At 39.9% G+C, this 25,299-nt stretch overlaps 1 protein-coding gene and 1 long non-coding RNA gene across 5 annotated transcripts; one reads left to right on the top strand and one right to left on the bottom strand.

Annotated features, from left to right (window-relative positions):
• Positions 1-1,516: 1,516 nt before the first annotated feature.
• LOC121394711 lies at positions 1,517-4,318 on the bottom strand. Of its 4 annotated transcripts, none has more exons than XR_005961959.1 (4): positions 4,259-4,318; positions 2,584-2,683; positions 2,283-2,369; positions 1,517-1,965 (listed from the first exon to the last, which is right to left on the bottom strand). It is a non-coding gene; the product is annotated as an uncharacterized LOC121394711 (long non-coding RNA). The 4 variants fall into 4 exon arrangements; XR_005961960.1 differs by lacking the exon at positions 4,259-4,318 and adding an exon at positions 2,775-2,887; XR_005961961.1 differs by lacking the exon at positions 2,283-2,369 and having other exon boundaries at positions 1,518-1,965.
• A 38-nt stretch (positions 4,319-4,356) lies between these two features.
• On the top strand, positions 4,357-24,692 carry LOC108719188 (AFG3-like protein 2). Its single transcript, XM_018267871.2, has 17 exons — positions 4,357-4,590; positions 6,070-6,160; positions 6,805-6,882; positions 7,326-7,450; positions 7,738-7,890; positions 8,217-8,291; positions 9,117-9,241; positions 9,494-9,764; positions 10,384-10,521; positions 12,147-12,300; positions 18,888-18,995; positions 19,077-19,202; positions 20,038-20,148; positions 20,689-20,804; positions 21,709-21,909; positions 22,361-22,555; positions 23,763-24,692. Exons 1-17 carry the CDS (start codon positions 4,477-4,479, stop codon positions 24,003-24,005), a joined length of 2,424 nt encoding a protein of 807 aa, XP_018123360.1. The 5' UTR covers positions 4,357-4,476; the 3' UTR covers positions 24,006-24,692.
• The last annotated feature ends 607 nt before the right edge of the window (positions 24,693-25,299 follow it).

The raw sequence follows: 25,299 nt of genomic DNA on the forward strand, positions 1-25,299 counted from the left end.
GTGAATAGAAAAACCTAAAATAGTAGAAACTGACTGCTGTGTGTTTTTGAGGGTTACCAGGCTGACTCAGGGAAACTGCTTTCAATCTCAGCCTGGCAATTACAGACCAGTAAGTTTGACATCCATGATTGGCAAGTTATTTGAGGGCATATTAAAGGATCACATTCAAAATTATGTTCTGGAGAATGGCATTATGAACAGCAATCAGCACAGCATTCTGAAGGTTAGGGTTGCAGTAACATTTTTTAGTAGATTTATTTAGATTTTGCCAAAATATTTGATCTACAAACGACTGCTTTATAAACAAAGATCTGTTGGTAATATTGTTTGAACATGGATAGGAAACTGGCTACATGATCATGTACAGAGGATGGATGTTAATGGTACATTCTCGACTTGGAAAGATTTTCATAGCATGGTCCCAAAGGGTTATGTTAATACTGCAGAGAAAGATGCCAGGTTCCAAGTTTGTAGTTAGACTACATTTATTAAAAAAGTCGTTAGACTCTTTAAGACACGTAGGAACTTTGGCAACTAATTTCTGCCGGTAATAAATCACATATTTAGAAAGGATTCCAATATCGAACCAATGGCAGACACTATAGGCCTCCTTGGGGTTGGGGTGTCTTCTATATTTTAAGCAAGATATATAGTATAGGGGTTTGAGTAAAATCTGTGATTAGCAATTCTTTAGTAGTTTTATCTATAATGCCAGATGAACAGGCGCTATCTTTTTTTTTCCCAATATAGCAGTAGTGTCTGAATCAGTCGGGGCACAGCAGACTGGAAATTTTAGCTGGCAAATTACTTCTGCATTGTACTTAACCTGATTCATAATAACCACTGCCCCACCCTTGTGAACCCTTTTAATTACAATTTTGTTATGTTTTTTTAAAGAAGACAATGCCATATTTGCATTGCCAGAAAGGTTTTGGCTGCGAGTATCTGCCAGGCATTTTTACTTCATCTGTAACCACCTGCCTAAAGGTGTCCAGGGCGCTACTTGATATATCAGGGGATGTACATACTTTTTTCTTAAATTCACCTAATTTAGACTGGGCACCAGCAAAACACTTTTTACAGATTAAAGAACAGATTATATAAATTTAAAAACTTTATATCCCAGTCAAAAAATCTAATAGAATAGGGCCACCGCCTAAACCGTTGTTTAAAGGACCAGTAACACCAAAAAATTAAAGTGTTTTAAAGTAAAGAAAATATCATGTACTGGTGCCCTGCACTGGTAAAACTGATCTGTTTGCTTCAGAAACACTACTATAGTTCATATAAACAAGCTGCTTTGTAGCAATGGCGGAAATTGAAAAAAGGCTAAATGGCACAGGATAAGTAATGGACAACAGATAACATTATGTTCTACAGAGCTTATCTGTTATCTGTTGTGTAACTTGAGCTTTTTCTCCTTTGAATGGCTGCCCCCATTACTACACAGCAGCTTATTTATATAAACAATAGTAGTGTTTCTGAAGCAAACACTGCAGTTTTACCAGTGCAGGGCAACACTGCATTATATTTTTATTACTACTTTAAAACAATTTCATTTTTTGATATTACTGGTCCTTTAAAACAGATAGTTCATCATTCATTAAAACATTAGGGGATAGGTTGACCATCAAATTATGTACCTCCTGTTGTTGCTGTTTCATTGTCTCAGTGGGGAAGTGTTTCTGACAGTTGTCATTTCTCTGCTGGGGTAGGTGCCTATTAATGTTTTTGTATCAAGAGTCCAGAACCTCTGCCTCAATGCAGTGTAGGCTCTGCAGTATATATCACGCAGCCTTTTATGAGAAAAATGAGCTGGCCGCAGTTCCAATCTGTGATGTAACCTTCTCTGTTCCTTGTTGCTGCCTAGATTCTGGGCTAGAATCTGTGCTAAGGTGAGCAGGCAGTCTGTCCCCTTTTTTGCTGTGGTGCTGCCGAGCATGCACCTCCCTCCAGTCTTGTAATCTTTACGAGACAATACAAATAAGATGAAACAGGTTACCTGATATTATTCCTATCCTTATACCGTAGCAAAATGTTACACAGTAATGAGAACAGTATAAGTGTACAATTAATGCCAGCATTTTTTTTTACAAACCAATTATTTCTTCTCATAAGTACTTACTGAATTCAAAGCAGTATTTTATTTGCATTAGTTTATGTTTGAATTTAAATATTAATCTTACATGGTGGTTACTTAACCAGGCTGTTTATGAAAGTGGTGTTTTTTTAAAGAATAACTGTGCCAATTATAAGTTAAAAGCACTGAAGTTGTTAAATACCTTTGAGAGCAGTGACATGGAATCCTGCAGTCACCCTGACAAAGCAATTTATTAATCTTCCCCTCCTCACATGATTCACTACAAGTTCTGTAAGCAATACAAGCAGATGTGACTCGTGATTGCATCATCTTTAGTGTTTAAGCCCTCTCCCATTCAAGCATTCCATGGCATTTAAACATTTTTTTAAATGATTTCCTTTTTCTCTATAATTACTCCTTAATAGAAGCAAAACCTGCCCATTTGGTTTATTTAATCCGTTATCCAGAAAACCCCAGTTCCAGAGCATGGAACAACCACATACCTGAAAGCAATAGTCAAGGGCCAGATTTACTGCATGGCTTCTCCCTGGCTTGTGATGGAGTGCCCTTCCAGTGGAGGGTGGCAATGCCCTCTCTCTCTTTCTGTAATGCCATCAGAGGTGAACAGGTTGTCAATCAAATCATATGCTACAGAAATGGAGGATTGGGAATTTTCAACTTGTGTATCACTAACCTCCAAGCATCTCCTGACTTCTCTGCAAGCCTGGACTGGCAATCTGTGGGTTCTGGCAAATGCCAGAGGGGCTGCTGCAACTTGCTATAGGCTGTCACTATTTATTGGCCTTGTGGGAGCTGTTTGGGCCCTATGTACCTATAATGCCAGGGCCTATTTTGCATCTCAGTCCAGACCTGCTTTTCCATCAATTAAACCCATGTCAATAGTACATGGATTTATATATTTTAAATAAATCCTACTCTATACAGCAGGGGGTGCCCAAAGGTAGATTGGGATCTACCAGTAGACCTTTAGCTGGTGATCAGTAGATCTCAAGACACTAGGGGCTCATTTATGTGCAAATTTGCCCATGGGCAGTTACCTAAAGCAACCAATCAGTGATTAGCTTTTTAAAGCTAACTACAAGTGGAATAATGGTTGCCATGGGTTACCACCCATGGGCAAATTTGCCCGGTGTTGATAAATGACCCCCAGTTGTCAACAAACAGCTTGTCTAAATCACTGTCCTATTTCATGCTTTGCATTCAGATATTTATTATGTTAAGGTTAGATAGAAATAGTTGTTTGTTAAATATAGCAATATAAATTCTCTCAAATCAATATAATATTAAATAATGTTTTCAATGGAACAGAATGCTAACACTGCTTTTATGGATGTAGATCACAATGGGACATCGTTACTAAAAGTAGACCTCTGCTGGGCACTGCTATACAGTGACATGAAATATGATTAACGCCCAGACAGGATCATTATCAGCCTAAGGACAAGGGCTTAGTTGGTGTCTCTCCATTTTTGTCTCTGGAAGGATATCCCTACCTTATTCACTCAAATACTTGGCATTGCAGTCAGCAAGCCAATACTACTAGAGGTCTGCCAACCTTTTACATTGGCAATTACTAAGGGGTCTAGTTATAATGCTGTGTAAATAATGGAGTGAAGCTTTACCAGTGATGTTGCTCATAGCAACCAATCAGAGCTTTGCTTTTTTGTTTTCAAACTGCTGAAATCTAATTGCTCATACTCCACTTATGACACAGCCATAATAAGCAGGCTCTGAAGCCTCTAATAGGCCTACAGATTTTGTCATAAGCTCCTCTCCCGACAGACTCAAACTTCGCATGTGAGAGCTATTGGACTACAATTCACAAGAGCCTCTGACAATACTCTCATAATAACCCTTTTCTTTCCATCACCAAAGAGACCGACCAGTTTCTTATGTATAAAACGTAGTCACCCTGTAGTTCCTTTAAACCGTATTAGGGCCCCATGCCATATCTATCTATCTATCTATCTATCTATCTATCTATCTATCTATCTATCTATCTATCTATCTATCTATCTATCTATCTATCTATCTATCTATCTATCTATCTATCTATCTATCTATCTATCTATCTATCTATCTATCTATCTATCGCCACATAGACCGTGTGTGTATCTAGTAAACAGTTATGCAAAGGACAAACTATCGCTTACTTACATAACAAGCGTTTACTTATAATGGTGCAGGGGCGGCGCTACAACCTAAAACCACGCCTCCTCCACGCGCTGGACGCTGTGCGATGATTGGTGGTACGTCGGCACGTCGGTCGCGCATGGGGCGTGGTTGTGAGCAGGCCAAGTGGAGGTCGCACAGTGAGGAATACTTTCAAGATAGACGCGGGGCTAAATCCAGCGCTGCTGCGCTACGGGTGCTGAATGGCGCATCGCTGTCTGTTGCTCTCCTGCGCTGGGCGGGCACTGACGGGGACTCTTGTACAGCTTCTACCCCGACCTGCTGCCGGCAGAGCAGGGGCCTGGTGCTTGGGCAGAGTGAGTCACCTTATGTTCTACCTGCTGCTAGTGCTGAGGACCAGGGCTACTTCATGCGTGGTGTGCCAGAATAGGGGATATGTGCCATTGACATGTAGGCTGAGACTCTGTGTCAGCAACTGGCAGTCTGCAAGCAAGCCTTTCACTTTTTATTAATATACATGTATCTTGTGTTAGGGGCAACTATTACCCATCTATTTTTTTTGTAGTGGCTAGATGAATGCAGTCACCTTCCTGTTTCCTAATGTGCCTGTTCTACTCATATTAGCAGTTTGTGAGGGGAGCCAATCATACCTACTCCATGTCACTACTCCACTCCATGTCAATACTCTACTCCATGTCACTACTCCATTTCAGTCCCAGCACCTGTGAAGAGACAGGCCTTTAAGTGAGAAGATATATATATATATATATATATCTACTGTGACTTTAATGCAAGCCATCCTCATGCTATTTCTCAGTGCCTCAGCCAGTCCTCACAAACAAATTGTATATGACACAGTTGCAATCAGAATGACAGCAGTAAAATATAAAACACATATATGCTTCGGTACATATTTATACTCCGTGTTTAAATGCAGCCAGTTGAGATGTTTCTTGTCCCAGACACACAGTGAATGTTTGCTATTTTGGTGACTTAGCAGTTGGCCAAGAACCACTGATAATTCAGATATATATATATATATATATATATATATATATATATATATATATATATATATATATATATATATATATATATATATATATATATATATATATATATCTCTCTCAGTGGGAAAAAATGTCACCTTGGTGTGATATCAGCATTATGTAAGGCACTGAAGTAGCCCTTACCCCAGATTTCACAACAGGCAGACATTCCATGCAGTATTTTGGCCAAAGAAGGTAACCTATCCTGTAGACTAGAGTTCTCAAACTAAAATCACTTTATCTATGTAATATGTAAAATAAGCTGAAAGGGGTGGTTCACCTTTAAGGTAACTTTTATTATGTTCTAGAATGTCTAATTCTAAGCAACTTTTCAATTGGTTTTCATTATTTATTTTTATAGTTATTTGCCTTTTTCTTCTTCTGACTCTTTGCAACTTTCAAATGGGCGTCACTGACTCCCTTTTTAAAAACAAATGCTCTGTAAAGCTACAAATGTATTGTTATTGCTACTTTTTATTACTGATCCTTCTATTCAGGCCCTCTCCTATTCATATTCCAGTCTGTTATTCAAATTAATGCATGGTTGCTAGGATAATTTGGACCCTAGTTACCAGATTGGTTAAGATGCAAATCGGAGAGCTGCTGAATAAAAAGCTAAATATCTCAAAAACCTTCAATAGTAAAAAATGAAAACCAATTGCAAATTGTCTTAGAATATCACTCTCTACATCATACTAAAATTTATCTCAATGGTGAACAACCTCTGTAATAGGATTCCTTTCAGAATGCTACAATAATTTGACACACCAAATTTCTTTTTTTCAGATCCACACCCAAGTAAATTCATCTGGGAAAGAAAGGACATGGGCTAATTTTCTTGCTGCTTACAGGAGACTCTCTTCTCAGCCCCCAAAAGGTACAACTCTTAGTGGGTTATTTACTAAAATCCGAATTTATCTTATTTTTTATTAAACAAAGCTCAAGGCATGATTTTGCCATATTTATCATTTATATAACTCAAATAAAGCAGATTGCGGAAAGACTCGATAAAATTTAGCAAAACCCCAAATCATATGATTTTTTTCTGATTTTTCTCCCAAATCACTCGATTTATTGGGGGGTTATTGCCTGAAAACCCCAAACGTTAAACCCAGTGTAGACCACAATATCTCCAAATTAGAATAGGGACATCTGCCATTGACTTAAACATGACCTTGACAGGTTTGAGATGCCAGATTTTCAGATTTGGCTGTCGGGGTATAATAAATCTCGAAAAATTATAGTTTTTTTTCCATGAAAATTTCAAGTTTTTGCCCCAAAAAGCGCAACCAGAAAAATAAGAGTTTTTGTAAATAACCCCCTTAAAGTTATGAACTGTTTTTGCTAAGGTCAGACAGGAAAAACTAGCGCTTCTTGTAAGTATGGCATGATTGTAAAGCACTCTTAAAATTTCACTGAATTCTCTGTTCATGTTTATGCAAATCTCTTGGTAATCCATATGTTTTTTTCATTTGATATTTAATACACCAGGTACTTAGCTTTCTTTTTCTGTCCCCACAGGTTTTGAGAAATATTTCCCTAATGGCAAAAATGGCAAGAAAGCAAATGATAGCAAGGGAACGTCGAATGGCTTAAAAGGTATTTATTTGGGAGAGGGTCTGTTTTGTTTACCTTTTGGGGCACGTTCATTTTTATTAGTTGATCTAGAAGTATAGTATATTGGATTTTGTTGAGTTGTACCCTGTCGTGAGGTGGCCGAACCTCTACTCTTGTGCACCAGGTGTCTTTGTCGTTCTACAGGGTGTGCGAGGTCCTGCACTGCTTTGAACCTTAAAAACCCAGTGATACATATTTTGTTTGTGCAATTAGGTTTCCTACACATAATGTATGTTTAAGTGCTTATGTCAAAATTGCACTACTGTTGAACTAATTTGTTACTTACATGTGAATATATTGCATGTTAATAAGCACTAGGAATACTACAAGTGGACCTGATCTTCATGATGTAATCTGTGTTGTAATGCAAACAACTATTCAGTATGCCAGTTATTTGTTCTAAACTAAGTTTCCTGATCCTATAGATGCTAATCGAAATGAAAACCAACAGTCCACAGGAGGGAACAGTAATTCTGGAGGAGGGGGTAAGCGAGGTGGAAAGGGAAGTGGAAAGAAAGAAGACTCAACATGGTGGTCAAGATTACAGAAGGTCTCTCAAATTGTGCTTTTTAAATTGTAATGTCACATGAATGACTTGCATAATTGTAGTGCGACGGCCTAAAAAATTGCCTATTTAGGAGCAGATAATGTGCTGCAGAACCTTAGCCTTTTAAACATGCTTTATAAAGTCACTTGTGTAAGGTAGTAATAAATTATGTAGTGGGCATCGTTTCTGCTAATACCAGAAAATTCATATACTTGAAATAATCTATTACAGATTTTAGTGAAGGAAGATGTCATTTTTATTTTCTTATCCTCATTTTATTTCATTTGCAGGGGGAAGTTCCATGGGACGATAAAGAATTCAGATTCTATTTCATGGCAAGTGCTGGTTTGTGGGCCGGCATTACCTATTATTTCTTCTTCAGGAACTCTGGTAGAGAGATTACTTGGAAGGACTTTATCAATAATTACTTATCAAAAGATATGGTAAGTGAGAACAGTGCCGCCAACTTCAAGATGCCCAGATGTATTTCAACTATAACTCCTAGAAACCCACTGATATTTTATGGCTGCTGGGGGTTGCTTTTTGTTTTTTTTGTAACAGTAGATCCGATATTGACCTTGCATTTGTTTTCACACACCACTGCTGTGGTGTCAACATGGGATATACAGGTATGGGATCCATAACAGGTCCCATAACTGGTCTAATAAAGAACATGGACAATTATTCCAGCTGTTTAACTGCTAAATGCCTTTTAAAAATATCGATGGGGCAGTTGCAAATATATTTCACTTTGTCATTTGTTTTGTAGGTGGACCGTCTAGAGGTTGTTAATAAACGCTTTGTGAGAGTCATATTTACACAAGGAAAGTCACCCGTTGATGGGGTAAAGTCATTTTACAAGTCTGTCTTGTTGTAGTGTACCATTTTCTTTAAAGCATAGCAATATCCTGACCAAGAATTAGGCTAGATTACATAAGGATGCTGTATTATCCTGAAAGTACAGGAGCCCTCTAACTGGCATACTTCATGATTCTAAAATAGTTTTTACAAAAGTTTGGCAAAGTTTTGTGGTACTATCTATTTTTTATATACTGAATTGTCTACCAATTTTGCAGTATTTTTTAGTATTTATCTTAACCTTGGGTACTTGGGAAGCTTCTGGACTACAACTTCCAGCTTACTTTAATATTTGATTATATTCTGGAGCTTACTATTCCAACAATGTCTCGGGAGCAGAGTCTAGAAAATGCTGCACTAATATAGTTGGGGTGCCAGTGTTTTAAAACAAGTGGGCTTGTGATACTATAAGCCTATTGCAGTCTCCGATGGATAGGTATACTGCACTAGAACAACAATTAAAGGAGCTGTGTAAAAGCATTTCTATGGACCTTCCTGACCCCTCGCAACTGATTTAATTTAATATGCAGTATGGTTATATAACAAATCAGCAACTACTTATTTATACATTTAAGTATACATTTAAGATACAATTAAGTATCTCTTTACCATTTTGTCCAAAAATCAGAGAAAAGGGTAAACTTGGAAAGTGAATGCTTGTTTACAGTCTTGGATATCCCTGCAAATATAGTAGAGATACTTTAGCTTGGAGAGGAGGCTCCTCTCCATTTCATGAATGCTGTTAAAAAGTTGTCTTTATTTGTAATTCAGAAGAATATATACATTTTACATTTGTCTTTCTTTTTTATAGCGGTATGTCTGGTTTAATATTGGCAGTGTGGACACTTTTGAGAGAAATTTGGAAACTGTGCAGCAAGAGCTTGGTATAGAAGCAGAAAACAGGATACCAGTGGTCTATTCTTCTGAAAGTGATGGGTAAGAGCAGTGCTGTGATTTTATTACTACAGCATATTTTAAAATGCAGGGGCAGCTAGGGTAATAGATCTCTAAACATTTGCATCAAATAAAAATGCAGGAAAAATAAGGGTTTGGCTTTTTTTTTAACTTTATTGTAAAACATCTTGGAATACACACATTAAAAATGGCACAACAATTTAATGGATTTTATTACTGAGAAGTAGGTTCTTGTTTCACAACTGTTTTTTAATCTGGTCATCATATTTACAGTTCCTTCCTGCTGAGCATGCTTCCTACAGTACTGATCATTGGCTTCCTTCTGTACACACTGAGAAGGGGGCCAGCTGGAGGAAGGCAAGGCCGTGGTATGGGAGGCCTGTTCAGTGTTGGAGAGACAACGGCAAAAGTGCTTAAGGATGAAATTGATGTGAAATTCAAGGATGTAGCTGGATGTGAAGAAGCAAAACTCGAGATAATGGAATTTGTTAATTTCCTGAAAAATCCAAAGCAATATCAAGATTTGGGTGCAAAAATACCAAAGGTGAATCAAAACTTCAGTTAATTTACATGAAATAAACTATGGCTAACGAATATGTGAAATTAATTTTACTTTATGGTGAAATAGACACGAGTGTTTTCAATGGCAAAGACAGGCATTTGTACCTAATAAATGTTTCTATATATGTTGCACGAGAGCAGGGAGGTGCAAAATTGTGCACAAATTCAAAAGCCTTTTCTCAAAAAGGCTTGGTGTGAAAACGTATGCAGTTGGTGGCTTTCAATACTTTTAATTTTTTTTTTTTTTTTTTTCTTCAGCACACCACTTCTTTTTGGGTGCATCCACTCCCAAGTGGCCTCCAAGCCAACCAATTACTTTCTTGAATAACAGGATATGAAACACACCATCCTCCAGCTTTGCCTTTAAAGCATTTTATTTCAGCAGAAAAGTAACAGAAGCTTTTCGGGGAGAACTCCTTTCTCAAATGCACCTGAGGAAGGGGTTCTCCCCAAAAGCTTGTGTTACTTTTCTGCTGTAATAAAATGCTTAAAAGGCAAAGCCGGAAGATGGTGTGCTTCATATCCCGTTATTCAAGAAAGCCGTTGGTGGCTTTGCAATGTATCTTTTTGTAACTAAAGAAAATCATGTTCCCCTCTTACAGGGTGCCATTCTGACTGGTCCTCCTGGCACAGGGAAGACATTGCTGGCAAAAGCTACAGCAGGAGAAGCCAATGTCCCTTTCATCACAGTCAATGGCTCAGAGTTCCTAGAGATGTTTGTTGGTGTTGGACCAGCCAGAGTGAGTTCAAAAGCCAAATGTTGGGAGGGATACACATTAATCATGAAGCAAAATTTCTGGTGTTTTAGTGGATATTCATTTAGTGCCAAATAAGGAAAATATTGCATGGCCCATTTTCATAGTTTAGAAATGAAATCCATTGCATTCTTCCATTTTGTCAACTCGCACACTAAAGCAACTTGTATTAAAGGGATTCTGTCATGATTTTTATGGTGTCGTTTTTCTAAATTGCACTGTTTACACTGCATATAATTCACTCTACTATATAACATTTTAATTCCTGAACCAGCAAGTGTATTTTTATTTTTTTTAGTTGTAATATAGGTGCAGCCATCTTAGGTAATTTTGCCTGGTCATGTGCTTTCAGAAAGAGCCAGCACTTTAGAATGGAACTGCTTTCTGGCAGACTGTTGTTTCTCCTACTCAATCTAACTGAATGTGTCCCAGTGGGACCTGGGTTTTACTACTGAGTTTTGTTCTACCAGGGAGCTGTTATCTTGTGTTAAAAAGCTGCTATCTGGTTACCTTCCCATTGTTCTTTTGTTAGGCTGCAGGGGGGAAAGGGAGAGGGTGATATCACTCCAACTTGCAGTACAGCAGTAAAGAGTGACTGAAGTTTATCAGAGCACAAGTCACTTGACTGGGGTCAGCTGGGAAACTTATTATGTCTAGCCCCATGTCAGATTTCAAAATGAAATATAAAAAAAAATCTGTTTGTTCTTTTGAGAAACAGATTTTAGTGCAGAATTCTGCTGAAGCAGCACTAAAACCTGACACTTTCAAAAAAAAAAATTCCCATGACAGTATTTTTTTTAAGTAAGAGTTGCAACATAACATTTTCTACATAGCATTGCTTTGCAACATACAATTTTTGGATGGGAGACCATGTATGCACCTAAATGTGACTCATCCCTGGGATGTTCAGATTGTTTTACTATAAGACTTTTGTTATTTGTATTTTGGCAGTCCTATGACATATTTTAAAGAAAGGGGCTGTAAACTAAGGCCCAGGTGAAGTGTGAATCTGCTTGTCGAAAGGGCTATACAGCTAAAAATAGTTCTTTAATATAGACCAGAATTTAAAGGGATAGAATATTTTTCAACTTGTGTTTTAGTAATAGTTAATTGAAGCTACTTCATGTTTGTTTGTTTTTTTGTGAAGGAAACAATTAGATTACCAGTGAACAAATAATCCAGCTGCATAATGAACTCCTAACAAAACAACCTCAAGAAAGAGTGAAGCGAGGGGGTTGTATACTGGTAATCTAATTATCTATCTCGCAAGAACATGGAGGAACTTCAGTTTAATTCAAGAAATAACACAATCCATGTTTTTTTTGTTATTGAAACAATAGATAAACTGTTCAGCACAAGCTCTATTCGTTGAGCTCATGTTGAAAAAGTATACTGCTCCTTTAAGGAATTGTTACACTGCAGTGAATACATTTATTGAATAATAAAAAAAAAAAAAAGTTACTATATTTTAAGTATAGAAAATTAAAGTGTAAAGTCTATAGGTTATAGTAATTTGCCTTCATTTATGTGATTACTTCACTGCTTCAGAACAGGTTTTTTTGTAAACTCTATGTCTATATGTATAAACTTTGTTTTTTGTCTAATGTAAGGTGCGTGATTTATTTGTATTGGCAAGAAAAAATGCCCCTTGTATCCTTTTCATTGATGAGATCGATGCAGTTGGCAGAAAGAGAGGTCGTGGGAACTTTGGTGGTCAAAGTGAGCAGGAGAACACACTCAATCAACTCCTGGTTGAAATGGATGGTAAGTACAGAGTTATGGTATATTACATTTTACTATGTATTAGGTGCCATTTTAGACCCCTCAAACCAACATATATAACATATATACCATTCTTTGAAGAAGAGGAGTTGGGGGAAGCCTAAAGCTTTGAGCCCTTCCCTACCTTTATCTTTAAATTTGCTTTTTATGGAGGTGCAGCATATTGCTTTCTTTTTTTGTGAAGAATTAACACTTCTAAATCCTTTTTGTGACAACTATAAGGATGAAATTGAGGGCATCATGAATGGTAGTTACAGTGATATTTGAGTTGAATGCTTATTTTCCAACTTGGAGTTTTTTCAGGAGGACAAGTCTTGTACTTAGATTACCTTGTTCTGCCAGGTAACAAATCTAATCTAAACCTCTGGAATAGGTTGCTGCTTTTTCCTGCCTAAATCAACCTTATATTGCTCAAAGGGATTCTGTCACGATTTATATGATGTCGTTTTTATTTCTAGATTACACGGTTTACACTGCAAATAATTCACTCTACCATATGAAATTTCATTCCTGAATCAGCAAGTATATATTTTTTAGTTGTAATATTGATGTGTAGGCAGCCACCTCAGATCATTTTGCCTGGTCATTTGCCTTTAGAAAGAGCCAGCACTTTAGGATGGAACTGATTTCTGGCAGGCTGTTGTTTCTCCTACTCCATGTAACTGAATGTGTCACAGTGGGACCTGGATTTTACTATTGATTATTGTCCTTATATCTACCAGGCAGCTGTTATCTTGTGTTAGGGAGCTGCTATCTGGTTACCTTCCCCATTGTCCTGTTGTTAGGCTGCTGGGAGGAGGTTATATCACTATAGTCACATTCAGTAACTGAAGTTTATCAAAGCAGAAGTCACATGGCTGGGGGCAGCTGTTAAACAGCCCCATGTCAGATTTCAAAATGAAATATAAGAAATCTGTTCTCTCTTTTGAGAAACTGATTTCAGTGCAGAATTGTACTGGAGCAGCTCTATTAACTGATGCGTTTTGAAGAAAAAAAAATGTTCCCATGACAGTATACCTTTAAGGGCTCCCTGTATAGTACATGTTGGGTGCACTGTAAGCCATTTGCATTCCACATTCTACATATCTATCCTTCAGCTTATGAACATCTGTTCTTTGTTAGCGATACGTTTCTGGCTTTTATAGGGAGATGTCATTATCACTGATAACTTTGAAAAATTGTATTTTAAATATAAATTGTAGTATGTCATGAACTATTATGTTATATTTCTCCATTGTCAACTTTGGGGACACAGGAACAGTCGGGTATAGCTTGCACTACTAGGAGGCAGGACACAATAATTAAAATAAACTAGTCCCTCCCTCCGCCTCCTATACCCCCCCCCCTCTGCAGGCACAACCAACTCCGTTTCGTTGTGTCCTCAGGAGGTTGGGACATCTTCAGAGCTTCTGTCACAGGAGTTAGATTATTTTTTATTTTATTTTTTTTCTTTATTATCTCTTGGAATCACACTGAATGGGGACAGGAAATCTACATTGAGTAGACTGTCAGTCCACCTTCCAACATTTGTCACGGGGTCCTTGGTGCACACAGCACGGACCACCCAGCTAACTTACCCCCCCTCTTGTGTTTTCATCAGGGGGAGGTCCCACTGGCTGGTAGACAGTGCAGATTTGAGCTATTAGTCAGGTAAGTGGCTGTCTCTGCATGGGCCCCTAACATCGCATCTGCTGCCACATTGTCTCAGGTTACTAGGACTTCAGTATCCTGAGGGTTAAGGTAGAGGCCCCTTCGCGGCTCTCCCCCCCCACCCCCTTTGTGGCTGCCTTGCTGGGATTCTACTGGAGGCTCTGTATGAGGACAGGGGGATCCCTGCAGTGTGTTTGCTTGGGTGCTTCGTTCCTAAGACAGGGGGATCTTGATGTGCGCCCGAGCCGCACTCCGCTTTCATTGGACTACAGCCTGGCAGTGCGCGTTCAGAGCGCAACCCAGAAGTAAGCGATAGGCTTTTCCGGGCGCCTTCTCTCCTCGGGGCACATCTTGAAGTGCGCACAAGGCTTTTCAGGCACCTTACCCGCCAAACTATTGTGGTGCAAGTTCACTGGGAAGCGCACTCAGCCGCACAGTCCACAGCACTATTAAGGGGTCCTCTCTGCCAAGATTAGGCTGCTGCAGCAGCCTTTTTTTTCACTGGCAGCACAACTGCAGATTGCAAGAGGCGGTTTAGCTGCTGCCACTATCAGCAGGCACACCACTCTGGGAAGGGGTTTTTTCGTTGGGGCCCTATAGGGAATCCTGCTACCCCTCATAAGCATCCAGGGCACCTCAGCTACTACAGTTCTGGGGCCAAATTGTACCTATTGAGGAGACTGTATTAGAAAAGTTTTACTGGGATATTCTCCTCTCTTCCCATTATTCAGAGCTGGTTGTTCAGGTTCACCATGTCTGAAACCTCAGGTGACATCCTTTTTCCCAGGGTGGCATCTGTAAAATATTTAGTTTGTACCAAATGCCGCAAATGTCTGCCATCTGGCCACAAGGAACCTTTATGCTCCAAGTGCATTCCACCTGAGCCTGTTCTGGAAACTCCAGGACCTTGCCCTTGGGTAAATCAATCCCCCCACAAGGATCCTCCAACCCAGGCCAGGGACCCTTCACCACAGAGGCCGCAATCCCCTCCTGATTGGGCTTCCCAATTGGCCTTGGACATTCCAAAGTTGGCACTGTCACTAGACAAGCTCCTTGCCCGTCTAGACAACCCTAAACCCATCCTCCCTCTGAGGATGAGTGTGAAGTGGAGTCCAATTCTCCATCTCCCCTGCTCCCTGACTCAGGCGATGAGCAGGCACTTTCTGATGGAGAACTTTCCCACAGTTCAGGCCAAGAGGAGGAGGACTCGACTAAGCTATCCTCTGATGCAATTGACTCCTTAATTGCTTCAGTCCTGGAAACCTTATTTGCAGGAACCGGCAACCAGTTCCAGTTCTACTACCCGTCTTTTCAAATGCCAGAGTAGATCCTCCCCTTCCTTTCCCTCCCACGAGCAGCTTGATCAGATCATACAGCAGGAGTGGGACAAACCAGAGAGACGTTTCCAAACAAACCGTTGTTTTCTCAAGCTATACCTTTTCACCTGAACTCACTGAAAAGTGGTCTTCTTCTCAGTCAGTGGATAGCCCGGTGTCATGGCTTTCCAAGAACAGCCTTACCAGTTCCAGACGCAGCCTCTTTCAAGGACTCTATGGACAAGAAGCTGGAGGGACTCTTAAGTTCCCTGTTCTCCGCTTGCGGTACCTCCCTTAGGTCTGTTCTGGCTTCAGTGTGGGTCAGCCAAGCTGTCCAATCTTGGACAGACTCCCTATGCCGAGCAATCTCAACAGGGGTCCCCTGGCACAAACTCTCCCAGTTAGTGTCGCAGATTAAAGAGGCCAACGACATTCATTTTCAGGAAGAGGGCGTTTTGGAGCAAAGCCTAGATCCACATGGCAGTCACGTAAGCCCCCATCAAAGCCGACTGGCAAACCCACATCTACATGACTGTTTTCTGCCACTGCCAAAGGAAGCGGCCATAGGGGGGAGACTTCACTTCGCCGACGCATGGCTAACCCTGACTCAGGACTTCTGGGTTCACAAGGTTATAACCAGAGGCCATCACTTAGAGTTTCTCTCTCCCTCACCATTTCTTCATGTCCCGGTTCCCTCAGGAACATCTCAAATCTCAGGGGGCGGTCGCAAAGCTCCTAAAATCAAACGTCATTGTGCCGGTACCACCGGAAGAAAGATTCAAGGGTTAATATTCAAATCTGTTTCTTGTTCCCAAGAAGGACGGCTCAACAATCTTATCCGCCCACAGCGGTTCAAGATGGAATCTCTAAAATCTGTGATCGCTGCAATGTCTCCCATTCAATTCCTGGTTTCACTCAACCTTCATGTACCGATTTCCCCCACCCCATCAGAGGTTTTTGCGTTTTGCCTTTCTAAACCAACACTACCAGTTCACAGCCCTTCCATACAGACTCACCTGCGCTAATCCGCACAACAGAGGTGTCCTGCTAATCAAGGCACCGACCTTTGCAGAGGCCCAACTGGCACTTCAGGTCACCATGGACAAGCTGCAGGAATTGGGCTGAAATCTCAACCTGGACAAGTCACCCCTGATTCCGAGTCAATAGATGATATTTTTGGGGATGCTATTCAAAACTCAGACACAAACAGTATCTCTTCCACCAGACAAGGTTCATCACTTACGAGCTCTAGTGCTTTCCCTTTTGTCAAAACCAACTCACACAGCCAAGTTCTGCATGAAGGTACTGGGCGTCATGGTGTCAACCATAGAGGCTGTACCTTTTGCACAGCATCACCTCAGGGAACTTAATGGAACATCTTGTCCGCATGGAAACGCAGATCCCTACTTCAAGTGATCCGCAGGACCCAAGCATCTCTTCACTGGTGTACCCAAACCAGTCATCTAACCAGGGGCAGACCCCTCGGGGGAACCACAGTGGCGCCTACTCACCACGGACGCAAGTTTCTCCAGATGGGGAGCAGTTCTAGAGGGTTGATTAGCACAGGGGCTCTGAACCCCAGCAAAGAAGCGTCTCCACATCAATTCGGGCAATCCGGCTAGCATTACTTCATTAGCAACAGGAGCTAGCGGGACAGGCAATAAAGATCCAGTCCGACAATGCCACTGCGGTGACATATATCAATCACCAAGGCGGCACAAGAAGCAGGAAGGCGTTACTCGAGTTCGGTCTCATCCTTAGCTGTGCAGACACCCACCAGTCCCAGCTGTCGGCCATCTACATTCTGGGACTCTTAAACTGGGAAGCAGATTTTCTCAGCAGACAGTGTCTAGATCCAGGCGAGTGGTCTCTAAACAAGGAGATTTTTTTAGAGATCACTCAAAGATGGGGACCTCATGGCATCCCGCCACAACCGAAAGGTACCTCTTTTCTTTGCCTGCTACAGGGACCCACTTACCCTGACAGTGGACACTCTGACTTCTCCTTGGAACTTCCAGCTTGCAGAAGCCTTCCCACCTCTTCCACTCCTTCCCAGAACAATCAAGAAGCTGCAGAGCGAAAACACCACCCTCATTCTCATAGCGCCAAGGTGGCCTCACCGCACTTGGTTCTCAGACCTAGTGAACCTCTCTGTGGAGGAACCATGGATACTGCCATCCATTCCAGATCTGCTATCACAAGGGCAAATTCGTCATCCATGGCCAGACCACCTCAAATTGACGACGTGGTTACTGCGACCGAAATACTAAGGAGAAAGGAATACTGACGCAGTGATTCTCACCATGTGCGCAGCACGCAAGCCTGTTTCAGCCAAGACCTACCATAGAGTGTGGTCCATTTATCAGGGGTGGTGCCAAGACCACGGAACAGATTTTCGTAAATTCTCTACTCCCAATCCCTTGGCTTTTCTTCAACAGGGTCTCTGTATGGGACTTTTATTGGGATCCCTGAAATCTCAAATTTTGGCACTTTCCATTCTATTCCAAAAACGCCTGGCTCCAATCCCTGACGCCAAAACCTTTTTTGATATTGTAACCTCCTGTTTTCTACTTTGGTATCAACTTAGATTGCTCTGCCTGCAGAGGGGGGTATAGCATTTGGAGGGAGGGACTAGTTTATTTTAATTATTGTGTCCTGCCTCCTAGTGCTGCAAGCTATACCCCACTGTTCCTGTGCCCCCCAAGTGACTAAAGAGAAAAAGATTTAACAGTGAGTACACAAAATCTCCTTAGTTTTTGTGGCATGGAAATCGGATGTATATCTGATTTCTCTACTATTTAGAGATGTAAATTATACAATAGTTTATATAACTAGCCAGGCAAGACAGTTTTGAAGCTCCATCTGACAAGTGAACTGGACCAGAGCTGACAGCTAGTGGTAAATGAAAGCAGCCTGTTTAAAGGGGAACAGTCACCCAAAAAAAATATTCAAAATCCTATTATCACATTAGTCAAGCAAAATTAACTTTATTTACACTGTATAAATTATTTGAATCTTGTTTCCTTCAGTCTGGGAATTCAAAATGATTGCAAGCAGGCAGCAGACATTTTTTGGACACTGTTATTAAGACAAGCCTTGCATCATCTTAAAATCCTGTTTGTGCACCAGAATGGGGGACCCGATGTCCATTTCCATGCACTGGCTACACAATTAAATGTTAAAGAGAACAGGGGAATGTGGGGAGAGCAGGGACATCTAGGAAGTGCTGAATGGAAAGTGAAAGTAATCGCCTGCCCCGCCTCTATGCCCATGGCATAGAGGAGGGCAGACAATATTTGATTGACAGCTCAGATTTTTAAATGAGCTTACAACGGCCATGAATGCTTTAATAAAAAATAGAAATTGGATTTCATGTTTAATTTGAAAAAGACTTTTATTATACAGATTTTTGTGTCTGGGTGACAGGTCCACTTTAAAGCAGAACTCAATAATATTATGGCTAAAAATGCTGTTATCCATTTTTCATGAGAGAGTTCATCCTCGTAATTGGACAGTCTTACTACATGGATGAAAATGTACTATTTGAGAGAGGCCCAACACTGTTGGGTGTGTGGCTTTTTTACATTTTATTTTTCGTTGCAGGGTTTAACACAGCAACAAATGTAGTCGTTTTAGCTGGCACAAATAGACCAGATATTTTAGATCCTGCACTCATGAGACCTGGGCGGTTCGACAGACAGATCTATATAGGTGAGTAAATATTAAAACCACGTGACATGAAAAATGATTATTAAGGAGGCTAGAAATAATGATCTGACTCTCGTTTTACAGGTCCTCCAGATATTAAAGGCAGAGCATCTATATTTAAAGTGCACCTCAGGCCTTTGAAGTTAGATGGAGCTATTGAAAAAGAAATTTTGGCAAGGAAGCTTGCTGCATTAACACCTGGTTTCTCTGGTAAGAATGTATAGGAGATATGTAAATACTGTGACAAGCTGGCTGCCTGTACACATAGTTTTTTGGCGAATTTAGCAGGTTTAGTAAAGGACCAGGCACAAAAAAACAGGGACACCACGTCTTGAGGCAAAACATAGGTTTATTTCACTAAGCCTTACCAAACATAAACACACAGGAATACAGTTTTAGTGTTTCAGCATCACTCATTTAAACTTCCCCTCTCCTTGGGGTTCTCACCATTAAGAGCGGCTTCCACACTCATACAGGCTAGAACATACAGGCTTCTCACTAAGCCCTTCTGACATTCCTCAGCTTCTGGCCTGGCTCAACTACACCTCACACTCCCCCCCCCCCACAACACAAAGGAAAGGAATCGAGGAACACTGAGGTTTAATCTCACATTAGCTTGCCAGCTGAAAAACCCTAAATGCAATATAGAATGGAGGGCCCATCCTGCTCTCCTCCATTCATCCAGGGACCCATTTATCCGGCCTTTCCTTCGCTGGTATCTGACACAGACATGCTTGCTTCACTATACATTTCCTCTGGATCAGGGTTACCATTACCAGTTTAATACTGGCAAAAAAACAACCATAAACCTCTTTTCCAACAAATCTCTTACAAACACATAGAAGTTTAGAAAAAAGGCAGGGCATATTTTTATGTGCTTTATAAATATATGTAACTATTATATATGTTAATATTTCAGATTTTCTTTTAATCTATAACTTTTTTCAGTCCATCTGTGCACTAGCTTCTATCCAGATTGTTTTGAGAAGCATTTTAATTTTAGCACGTAAAACCAATGTAATTATTTTCTCGTCACTGATACTAGGAGCTGACATTGCGAATGTGTGTAACGAAGCTGCTCTCATCGCGGCAAGACATCTTTCTGATGCCATAAATCAAAAGCATTTTGAGAATGCCATTGAGAGGGTGATAGGAGGTAAAGAAACTTATCAATTGACTTTTTCTTATTAATGTTTTTAGGTCTCTCAGCAGAGATATGTAAACTGTTCATCAAACCATCAGATTCTCACTCACTACCTAAAGTTTTTAAATACTTTTCATTTTAATGAATGTCTTGTATTACACAGAACCTTTTTAAGATTGGTTTAGCATATCATCCCAATCAGGTGCCTGGACTGAACCATCTGTTAAAAATAAAAAGGAAGAACGCATCAGTTCACATTTGGCTATAATTTCTAACACCCTTTAAAGGAGCTTGCAGTATTGGTGCTATATCTAGATGTTTAACACTATACACTTGAACTCTGTTGAGACATCTCTGAGAGACTGGTGTATACACGCAGATCTGTGATTAGGACCTAAAATAATCGAAATGTGCATCTTATCTCTTTTGTGAGGGCGGAGGAACAAATATTTGAAGAGGGAAATTGTTTTTATCCCAAATGTATTTATTTTTATTCATTGGTCTTATGTTTCATTAAAACTTGCAATCACAGAGCTACTTGTCTTGACCTAGGTTTGGAAAAGAAGACCCAAGTCCTTCAGCCAGAGGAAAAGAAAATAGTTGCTTATCATGAGGCTGGCCATGCAGTGGCAGGGTGGTTTCTGGAGCATGCTGATCCCCTTTTAAAGGTAAAACAAGCACACAAATGTTTCAACTACAACATCCTTGCTTAGTGTTACTGCTTGTTCTGAAATGTTTTGTATCTCTATATCACATAAATTTACCAAGTACTGTCCCCCCCCATTTTGCCCCTTATGAATACAGCAGCCCACCATTGTGAAGTGTTCTTAAGGCACTTAGTACATGACAGGATGCAAAAACTCTCTCCAGTTGTGCCCATTTTTTTACACACTTCACGTCATGCCCCAGACTTCATTAATGAGCCGTTTGTTCCAGAGCTTTAATCTTGACCCTTGATTTCTGTGTGAGGATAATCTATGCAATTACTATTCTGTTGTAAAATGTGCTTATGTATTAATATTAATGTCCATGGTTTTGCTATTGAATTTTAGACAGTCGGGGATCTGCATACTTTTGTCAATATAGTATTTTGTAAAGGAACCGGAATATATATGTTTTTATTTCTCCTGGGCCAGTGCTTCTTTTTGGCATTGACCTGTAGAGAAAACTAGCAGAGTGCTGCCATATTACTTTCCCAAGCGTTTCTAGCAATAATTTACACTAACACATACACAGTAAAGTTTTTTTTTTTTTCTACTGCTCATTTCCGGCACAAGTGCCTTTGAATTTAGTACTATTGCGCTCCAATTTTCCTATGTGGGCTGAATAAAATCACCTATTACACTATGCAATTATTAGAGTGCTACTTTTTTTTTCCCCATTACTAACCTATGCATGAGAATGGTCTCTCAGATCAGCACCCTACACCCACACAAGTGCAAGTCATGTGGTGTGTTCAGCTCTCCATCATTGTGCATTGTGTTAAGACAGCAGCCGTTGTTTGAAACTGGAAATGTTGCGGTCTACACATAATATATATTTGTATTTTATAATATATCTATTTTCCTGCAGGTGTCTATCATTCCAAGAGGCAAAGGATTAGGCTATGCACAGTATTTGCCTAAAGAACAGTATTTATATACAAAAGAGCAGCTGCTGGATAGGATGTGCATGACACTGGGAGGTCGTGTATCAGAGCAGATATTTTTTGGAAGAATTACAACTGGAGCACAAGATGATCTAAAGAAAGTCACTCAAAGTGCCTATGCACAGGTGTGTCACCTCATTATATTAAATCCACTTCCTCTTTGCTTGGTGTCCTGAACTAAAGGGGAGAAAAAAATTCAACATTAAAAACAATTTCAGCTTTAAAAAAAAAAAAAAAAATACTGTAAATTATGCTCTTCTTTTCGTAATATTTCATCATTACTGTCAATTTTGTGTTTTAGCTTTAAAGGAGTAGTCAGAGAGCACATATGTTGGGCAATTATTAAAGGATATTGATGACAAGGAATTAAACTGTGGGGACAGTATTGAAAGGGAGATTGTGATGTATGAACTAACATTCTGGGCATGCATATAAGAAATCCAGTTTATTTTTTGCACAGTTAAAAGTTTTTTTAAAGATCATGAAAAATAAATTTGAATATTATCGCTGGCTCTCTGTTCATTTAATTCATACATGAATACCATAAAACCATCCTCCACTTTCATTTGTTTTTAGATTGTGCAGTTTGGAATGAATGAAAAAGTTGGCCAAGTGTCTTTTGACCTCCCACGACAAGGAGAAATGGTGTTGGAGAAGCCTTACAGTGAAGCAACTGCCAGACTGATTGATGATGAAGTTCGAGTTCTTATTAACAGCTCTTACGAGAGAACACTAAAGCTTCTAACTGAGAAGAAAGCGGACATTGAAAAGGTATGAAGCATTTCCACTGTAGGCACATGTGAATAGTGCTGGGATCACCTCAAGGTGTTGTACTCTGCATATGGTATACTATTCATAAGGGGCTGGCGGAGGCATGTAGGTGGTCTTCTTCCTCCCCCCTAACTTGCATGTTATACAGATACTCAAATAAGAGTGTGATAGATGCGGGTGCCAAGTCCCAGACGAAAGTGGTTCTTGAATGATCTCCGACGGGTGCAATTTTGTTCCCCTTTGTCCCTCTAGTACTTGGCCTCAAAGGATTGTATTCAGCCAATAACCAAATCATCAACCCTCGTCCATTAAAGTGCCTGGATCTATGAGTGCACTCACATGTCGGGTGATTGTATCTCGAAAATGTGGTAGTCGGGGAAACAAAAGCAGGTCATTCCTAATCCATGATACAAAATTGGTGTAGAAGTGGAATATTTTCTTTTGACAATACCAGAATATTTGGAAGAGAGCATGTATATACATCTGTACACTTAAAGGAGAACTTAAGCCTAACTAAAGAAGCAGGTTAAAATGTTATACATTAGGCTTCTGTACCAGCCCAAGGCAACCTCAGCCCTTTAGCAGTAAAGATCTGTGGCAAAAAAAGCCCCAGTAACTCCCGATCTTCTTTTCTGCTGATTCACTGCACATGCTCTGTGCTGCAGTCACTTACTGAGCTTAGGGACCAACTCACAATATACAGTACACATAGAATGTAAATCTCACAATATAAGGCTGATTAGTAATTAATATAAATAATTACTACATGGCAGCACAGAATGTGGTGCAATTAGCATCAGAATTTAATAATCAGACCTGTAGCATCAGCTTTTATTACAAACAAACCTCATTTTCTGCTTGATAATGTGCGACGACCCCTAAGCTTCGCTTCTCAACAGCTGCTCAGAGCCCACTGAGCATGTGAGTCTCAGAGACACTTTCCAAGATGGTGACCTCCTGTGACAAGTTTGAAGTTCTGGGTCATTGCTGCTATTGACAAGCTGAAACTTTAGGCTGGTGCAATAAATTCATTATATAAAATATGGTATTTTTAGCCATATTAATTTTTAGGGTTTAGTTCTCCTTTAAGCCTTACTTCGTGTACTTTTAGTCCTAGGCTGTGCTTATTGTAGCAGGACTACACTGTTAATATAATTCACATTATATCAATATTTGCATAAACTACTGCTGCTTTTTCCTATTTTAGATTGCCCTTCGCTTGCTAGAGAAAGAGGTACTCGATAAAAGTGACATGGTTGAGTTAGTGGGCAAAAGACCCTTTGCTGAAAAGTCTACTTACGAAGAGTTTGTTGAAGGCACAGGTAGTTTGGATGAAGATACTTCCCTCCCTGAGGGCCTAAAAGACTGGAACAAAGAGAGAAAAAATGAAAGGGACGATTCTCCTGATGAGCCGATTGCCCGACAGATCAGTGGCCCGATGCCTTTTTGATCTGTTATACAATTTGTCAATGACTTTTAGCACTTTTTTTTTTTTTTTCATTATGCTGGAGCTTTGAAATTTGGTGAACACAGATGAGATGATGGTGGTTTCTGATACAGTCCAAAATTATAAGAGTTATGGATGTTTTAACATGTTCACTTTGGCTATTCTTATGTGCTATAGATGAATGCAAGTGTTGCGTCCCCCAGCATATGTGACCTTTATACACTTGTTTTACTTTCTGATGAGCTGGTAAGGAGGTTGCAAAATTGCATTGTAGCCTTGGCAACAAAACACCTGCTGATTTATTATTGTGGTGGATATGTGTACACCCTCGAGCAATCTGCAAAGAATGTCTTATTTTTAAAATTAATATTTAAAAGGAGAACTAGTCCTATCCATCAGTGCGAGGCATGACTATAACCTCACTAGAACAGAGACACCTTCACATTTTCAGCTCCATGGATAATAAGCAAATGTGCCAACTGCTAGTTCACAGCAGCTGCTTCAAGTATTGCAAACAAGATAATATATTTTTTGACATGAAAAAAAATGTTTTAAAACAACTTAATGAAATTTGGGACTGCACAAATGCATTGCAATTTACAAATGTTAAATAGATGACTAATGTGCAAGGAACTAATGTTTTATGTAAGTATTTATGTCACTATCCAAAAGCAAACTGAACAAACAATACTGATCCTCTACTGTTTTATGTTCTCATGCATTGTCAGTGCACTTGGGGAGAAACCTTGACGCTTTTTAATGATCGGTCTCTATATTCCGCATTCCACAACCAGGGCACGTACCAGAATACCATGGTATCCTTGCAAGGCCTAAACACTAGGGATGCACCAAATCCAAGATTCGGTTCGGGATTCGGCCTCTTTCAGCAGGATTCAGTTGAATCCTTGTTTCTGGCTGAACCTAATCCAAATTTGCATATGTAAATTAGGGGCAGATAGGGAAATCATGTGACTTTTCGTCACAAAAGAAGAATTTCTTCCACTTCTTACTTTCCCGCCACTAAGGATTCGGTTCAGTATTTGGCCAAATCTTTCACCAAGGATTCGGCCGAATCCCAAATAGTAGATTCGGTGCATCCCTAAAATGCCATACAGCAAAGCAGCACAAAGAAGCCCTGCTCATATCTAAAGCTGTGGAGTCGGAAGCAATTTTGGGTATCGGGAGTCAGTTGAAAATAATCAAATCAGATTTAAGAGCTTCTGTGAAGGAGGATATGACAGAAGTAATTCTGTTTCTAAGATCAATACTTTAGTTAATTTTGGATTGTATTTAACAG

Source organism: Xenopus laevis, chromosome 6L, assembly GCF_017654675.1.
Source record: "Xenopus laevis strain J_2021 chromosome 6L, Xenopus_laevis_v10.1, whole genome shotgun sequence".
In the NCBI taxonomy this organism is placed as follows: Eukaryota; Metazoa; Chordata; class Amphibia; order Anura; family Pipidae; genus Xenopus; species Xenopus laevis.